Source organism: Echinops telfairi, unplaced genomic scaffold (assembly GCF_000313985.2).
Source record: "Echinops telfairi isolate 266 unplaced genomic scaffold, ASM31398v2 ScPeMD7_3533;HRSCAF=4204_0, whole genome shotgun sequence".
Lineage (NCBI taxonomy): Eukaryota > Metazoa > Chordata > Mammalia > Afrosoricida > Tenrecidae > Echinops > Echinops telfairi.
Genome location: NW_022107431.1, coordinates 9672764 through 9679447, shown reverse-complemented (window position 1 = coordinate 9679447; position 6684 = coordinate 9672764). Strand labels below are relative to the sequence as shown.

The 6684-nt window shown below is 47.8% G+C and overlaps 1 protein-coding gene across 3 annotated transcripts in view; it reads left to right on the top strand.

The window, feature by feature from the left end:
* Positions 1–103: 103 nt before the first annotated feature.
* GTF2H5 (general transcription factor IIH subunit 5) overlaps positions 104–6684 on the top strand; it is a 17542-nt gene continuing 10961 nt past the window's right edge. The window contains exons 1-2 of one of the 3 annotated variants that reach the window (XM_045294673.1): positions 104–163; positions 982–1120. In XM_045294673.1, coding sequence (XP_045150608.1) covers positions 1086–1120 — 35 coding nt within the window. In that variant the 5' untranslated portion in view covers positions 104–163; positions 982–1085. Of the gene's footprint in view, positions 164–866; positions 1121–6684 lie in introns of those variants that run through there. The other 2 variants (XM_045294674.1, XM_045294672.1) reach the window with 2 other exon arrangements.

Sequence of the window (6684 nt, the reverse complement as noted above, 5' to 3'; positions counted from 1 at the left end):
CCGCCACCCGCGCTGGGCACGTGACCCTCCCGACGGCGCGCCCCCTGGCCCTAGCCCCACCCCCGCCGTCGCGCTCCGCCCACAAGAACGTGGTGACGCACGCCGTGTCTGCGCAGGCGCGCTCGGCAGGCCACCGAAGGTTGAGCTGGGCGTGTGGGCGGAGGTAGGTAGCGGCCTTAGGGAGGGAAAGTGGGGTGCGCGGCAGAGGGAGGGCTCTGGAAAAGGAGGGGAAGGGCTGGAAAGACCCTGCGGCCTCCGGTGCTCCGTGGTGACCGAGTCCGAACCCTCCTGGGGCGCTGGCTGCCGGCACCGCTCGCGTCCACCGTGGATTTCCACAGGGTGGGGGAGGCCTCGTCCGCGCGCAGGTGTAGACGCGCGCAGGTGATGTGGGCAGGATTGTTTCCTACGAGCACAAACCCCGGAGGGCGGGGCCGGGGGGGGTATGACTAGGTACCAGAATGCTGGTTTGGAGCCCACACTGCACCTTTGTCTGTTTGCCCGAAGGCTACGTCTTCATCTCTACCGGTGAGGTGGTCGGGCTATGGTTGTCAAGTCCAACCGCTTGCCGAACCGCCGCCCTAGGCGCTATCTTTTTGCTCACACCTCTGGGTGGGACAGGGCATCTTTGAGGGACGGGCGTTCCAAACCCGGCTGAGATTAGGATTCTTTGGCAGTGGGTAAACTTGCAAGGGAGACCTATGTCTTTGTTAACACGCCCAATGGGTTCGTTTTACGTTGTTAGGAGCCCTGGTGGTGGAGTGGCTTACTCCTTGGGCTGCTAACAGAAAGGTCAGCAGTTTGAGACCACTAGTTGCCCCGCGGAAGAAAGACGAGGCTTTCTACTCTTGTAAAGATTTATAGTCTTGGAGCAGGAACAGTTCTACTCTTGTGCTATAGTGTCGCTGTGGGTCAAAAATTGGATGACATTTAGAAGGTCAGAATGTGTGTCTTATTAATGTTAGCCCTCTTTGCCGTCGGAAGACTTAAACGTTGAATACTGAGGCTTCAGGAAGCAACTCCCCAAAGAATTGAAGTGGATGCTTTGGAATCTTCTCAAGGTTATCGGTACCTGCTGACTGTGAAAGATGGTCAACGTCTTGAAAGGAGTGCTCATAGAATGGTGAGTAGCTTTGACACTTCTGAGTTTTACTTATTTGTTTACTTTCCATTGTTCATTTTGTTTTCTTATTTAATTGTTTTATTGGGAGCTCTTACAGATATTATAACAATCCATAATTCAGTTAGATCAAGCACAACTGTAAAATTGCTGCCACTATCAGTTTCTAAACATTTTTTTTCTCTTGAACTCTTTGATATCAGCTCCCCTTTATCCCTTCCATCCCCCATCCTACCCCCCAGGAACCCTTTTTTTGTGTGCCATATCTTACACCATCACCTACAATAGTGTTACTCATTCTCTTCCACTGGGTTATGCAGTCATCATTTCTATCACCTCTTCCTTCCCTCTCTTCCCACCCCCTCAGGAAATCATTACTCCCATTTCTGTTTCTGAAGGGTTTTCTATCTTGACTTTCATGCACTCAACGATCTTAATTATGCAAATGTGATTAATAAGGTAAAACTAAGACCATAATCGTAAAGGGAGAAAATATTAAAGAACTAGAGGATAGTTATATATTTCATCAGTGCCATACTGCACCCTGGATATATCATCTCTTCTGTGTGGCTCTTCTGTGAGGGACTGTCCAGTTATCTCACAAGTGGGTTTTGGGCCTCCGATACTTCTGAGTTTTAAATCTATATATTGAATCTTGGTTTTCTTGTATACCTCTCCTTGCAAACAAAAACACAAACTCACTACCATGAGTCAGTGCCGTCTCATAGCAACTTTATAGGACAGGGTAAAACTGCCCTTGTGACTTTCCAGGACTAACTCTTAATGGGAATCGAAAGCTTCATCCTTCTCTTGTGGAACAATTGGTGGCTTCAAACTTCTGACCTTCCAGTTAGCAGTCCAACTCGAAACCACCACGCCACCTGAGCTTAGGTTGTAAAAGGCCAGAATTAATAGTGGAAGCCCCAGTTCTATTTTGTGTCTCTATATAGATTCAGCTTCCATTGAATTCCTTCTGATCATCATCCAGCAGCAGAAATAATTGCCTACACACCAGTGCCTTAAAGAGTGTGTTACAGTCATTCCCCCAGCTGGCTTAAGGGGAATTGGCATAGCCCTTGCCTGGCTGTGCCTTTAATGGAAATTGGGGTGCTAGAGCCTCAAAGTCATGAGTCACATCTGACTGCCTCTGTCAGACCAATCTTACAAGTCTTCTGTCAGCATATTGTACATGTTTCCAATCAAGGTGTATGATTCCACCTGTAACTGATTTATTGATGGGCCTCCAGTCATTCCTTTGTGACATTTTTCCTCCGCCCCTCCTATTGCCTTTTTAAGGCTCAGAATCTCCACAGACTCTTGGCTGCCATTATGACTTAGAACTAATGATCTCCCTCAACTGGATGGTGGCTCTTGGCCTTGTCGATCCCTGTTTAAAACTTAATAATTGTTCCCTTTAAATTGAGCCCTGGTGTGTGCACATTGGGGCTGCTAAGCAGAAGGTCAGCAGTTCAAAACTACCAACTGCTTCTCAGGAGAAAGATGAGGTTTTCTACTCCCTGAGTTAGTCTCAAGAGCCAGGGCAGTTCTATGCTGCCTTGTTGCATCTCTGTGAGTCCAAAGTGATTCCATGGCAGTGAATTAAATCATGTTTGAGATGTGAGGTCTCTTTTTGTGCCCTAAAATATCTCCCAATAGTGTTATGTATCTCAGTAGTGTGTGTATTCCAGTTGTGGTCCCTTTCCCACTCCTGAAGTCCAACGGGGACTGTGGTGAATTTATCTGCTACCGACCACGATTTTGTGGCAGTTTCCTTGGTTACCGTGTCTTGTTTCAGTAGCTAGCATGGCTGGTGTCCTTCGGACACCGTTATGCCCACATACAGGTGTCCACCCTTGCCGCAATGGCTTCTTTGTCTGGTGGCGTAGTGGGCAACACACTGGGCTGCTAACCCAAGGTCAGCAGTTGGAGACCACTATGGAAGGAAGATGAGACTTTGTACTCCTGTAAGGATTTACAGCCTTGGCAACCCACAGAGGTAGTTCTGCTCTGTCCTATAGGATCTCCACGAGAATCGACCAGATGGCAGTGTGTTTGGTTTTGTTTGTTTCTGCCTTTGTCTCTAAAGTATGTTTGAATTAGGCCCGTCTTTTTCACCTAAAGCATCTGTGATTTTAATTGGAGATTCTATTATTTGGTTTGTCTGTTAAAGATTCGGACAAAATCAAGTCTTTCTGCTTCCTTGCTGTGTTAGACCAACTTGAGTAGATAAACAAATCCAGTGACACTCACCTGTGTATGAGAGAGAGCTTTATGTCAAGAAGACATCCCAGCCCAGTCCAACTCCCCAAGTCCGTAAGTCAATAGTAGTTTGTTATCAACCTGTGTGATCACGGGGTGTCAAACGGATCACTGAAGACAAATGGGTGCATAAGCAAATGTGGCGAAGAAAGCTGATGGTGCCCGGCTATCAAAAAGTATAGCGTGTGGGGTCTTAAAGGCTTGAAGGTAATCAAGCGGCCATCAAGCTCAGAAGCAACAAAGCCCACATGGAAGTAGCACACCAGCCTATGCAACCACGAGGTGTCGAAGGGATCAGGTATAAGGCATCATCAGAACAAAAAATCTTACCATAGTGAATGATGGGGGTAGTGCAGAGTGGAGATCCAAAGCCCATTAGTAGGCCACTGGAGATCCCCTTGCAGAGGGGTCTCGGGGAGGAGATGAGCCAGTCAGGGTGCGATGTAACAATGATGAGAAATACAACTTTCCTCTAGTTCCTAAATGTTTCCTCCCCGCTCCCACTACCATGACTCGAATTCTGTCTTGCAAGACTGGCTAGACCAGAGGAGGTACACTGGTACAGATAGGAACTGAAAATACAGGGAATCCAGGATGGATGAGCCCTATAGGACCAGTGGTGTGAGTGGCAAAACAGGGAGGGTAAAGGGAGAATGGGTAGGAAAGAGGGAACCGATTACATGGAACTGTGTGTGACCTCCTCCCTGGGGGACAGACAACCGAAAAGTGGGTGAAGGGAGACGTCGGACAGGGCAAGATATGACAAAATACCCATTTATAAACTATCAAGGGCTCATGCGGGAGCGGGGAGCGGGGAGGGAGGGGAAAAATGAGGACCTAATGTCGGGGGTTTAAATGGAGAGAAAATGTTTTGAAAAACGATGTACAAATGCGCTTTACACAATTGATGTGTGTATGGATTGGGATAACAGTTGTATGAGCCCCTAATAAAATGTTAAAAAAAAAAAATAGTAGTCTGTAAGTCCCTCCTCAGACTCACGTCATGACACGCAGTGATGCAGAAACATCACAGGCGGTGGGTGCAAAGTCATGTGGATCCAATGGCAGTGAAAACGTCGCCGAGCTCCCACAGCTGTCAGGTGGCCAGCAAGCAGGAAGATGAAGGCAGGGAAAGAGGCCGGCCTCCAGAGAGCTATGTGTCTCAATCACGCCTCCACGGAAAGTCATCAGGCTGCCACCAGAGTGACACCCATGTCTTCTGACAGGTGCCATGTTGGCAGACACACAAAAAACTATCACATTTGCCTTTACTTTTCTTAAATGATGGGGTGGTTTTTGCTGGTAAGCTTCCTAATGCCCGATCTCAGGGTTTCTGTTAAATTGATAAGATTTGAGATTGTTGCCAGCAGTTTGTTCATCAAAGGCATGGTTACCAGATTAACCCTCTTTAGAGAAAGAGTGCTTGTATTGTACTCCAACCAACAGCATTCTCATGCTTTCCGTTCCGCGTGCTCTGTTTTCCTCACTCTGGCTGTCCTTGCCCGCCTTGCCTGCTCATCCTGGCTATTGGGTAAATGTGGACTGAGCTTATGAGAGCTGTCCCTAAGTGTCCTTAATCAAATTTGTAGGTAGGTCAGAACAAAGGCATAGCACCTTGTGTACCCCTTTTCAGTGTAAGACAAAGGGTCCTGGTAGGAGAGCAGGCTCAGATTGGATCGGAGTGGATTGCTAGCCATAGGTCAACAGTTCAAACCCACCAGTCTTTGATGAAGGAAGATGAGGCTCTCTGCTCTGGTAAAGAGTTGGTGCCTCAGACACCCTATTGAAGGATTGCTCTGCACTGAATCCATTTGAGCATGGTGCCCAAGTTAGCACAACCACAAGGAAAGGTTCGCCTTTCAATGATTTAGAAACTGCACCTGTGCTGCTTACCGGTGACTGGTGACTGTGATGAATGATCGCCTTCCTTCCTTTCAAAAACAAACAGACTGCCATCAAGGCAATACCGACTCATAGCAACACTAGAAACTGCCCTGTGAGTTTCTGAGACTATTGTCCCTTTACCGGAGTAGAAAACCCCATCTCTCTCCCTTGGAGACACTGGTGGTTTCCCACTGCCGACCTTGCAGATAGCAGCCCAACACATACCCACTGCACCACCAGGGCTCCTCTTCCCTTTCTCAGAGAAGCAAATTTGTGAAACATTTAAGGGCCAGTTGGAGCTGTCTGGGATCTTTGACACCCAGGGCCGGCCCATCGTTCATTGTTTAAGGCAGCGGTTCTCAACCTGTGGGTCATAACCCCTTTGGGGGTCGAATGACCGTTTCACAGGGGTCGGCCGATTCATAACAATAGCAAAATGACAGTGATGTAGTAGCAACGAAAATAATTTTATGGTTGGAAGGTCACCACAACATGAGGAACTGTATTAAAGAGTTGTGGCTGAGGACAGTTGAGAACCACTGGTTTAAGGGAATAACTGCTCATGGCTTTTTCCGTTTGTTCTATAACCAAATCGATTATTTGACTGTTAAGGAGCCCTGCAAGAATAGCTTAAATTCCACATTCATAGAGTAGCTTTGAAGTGTTAAAAAGCAAGAATGTTACTTTGAGGACTAAAGTATACCTGACCCAAGCCATGGTATTTTCATTTGCTTCATGTGCATGTGAAAATTGGACCTAGAATACGGAAGACCAAAGAAGAATCGATGCTTTCGGATGATGGTGCTGACGAAGACTATTGACAGTACCATGGACTTCAAAAGAACAAGCAAACCTGTCTTGGAAGAAGTAGAACCACAATGCTCCTTAGAGGCCTGGATGGTGACACTCTGTCTCCATACTTTGAACCCGTTGTGAGGAGAGGGCGTCCCTGCAGGAGGAGTCAGGCCTGGTCAAGCAGAAGAGCAGTGAGAAAGAGGCAGACTCGGCGCGGAGCGTGGACACGGCTGGAACGATGGGCTCAAGCATAACAGCTGTGAGGATGGTGCCGTGTTTCCTTCTGTGGCGCTCGGGTCACTGTCAGAGCCATCTCAGCAGCACATGACGACAGTTTCCTACGGCACGACTTCCTCTAGTCCCTGTTGTTCCAGTGTGCCTAGTTTTTGTTGTAAGTTTAGTCTACGTTGTCTCCCATCCCTATCTAGCACCCTCAGAACCATCAGTGGTTGTAGCTGGGCAGCATCCAGTTCTTCCAGTTTCACGTTAGAAGAGACTGGTTCATGTGGCCCGTTAGTCCTGTGGACTAGTTTCTGCTCTGAGCCTTCGTTGTATCTTAAGAAGGCTGCTCACTGACTTTGAAGACCCCAGACGTCATCACCAGCCCAACATAGAGAACATTACTTTTG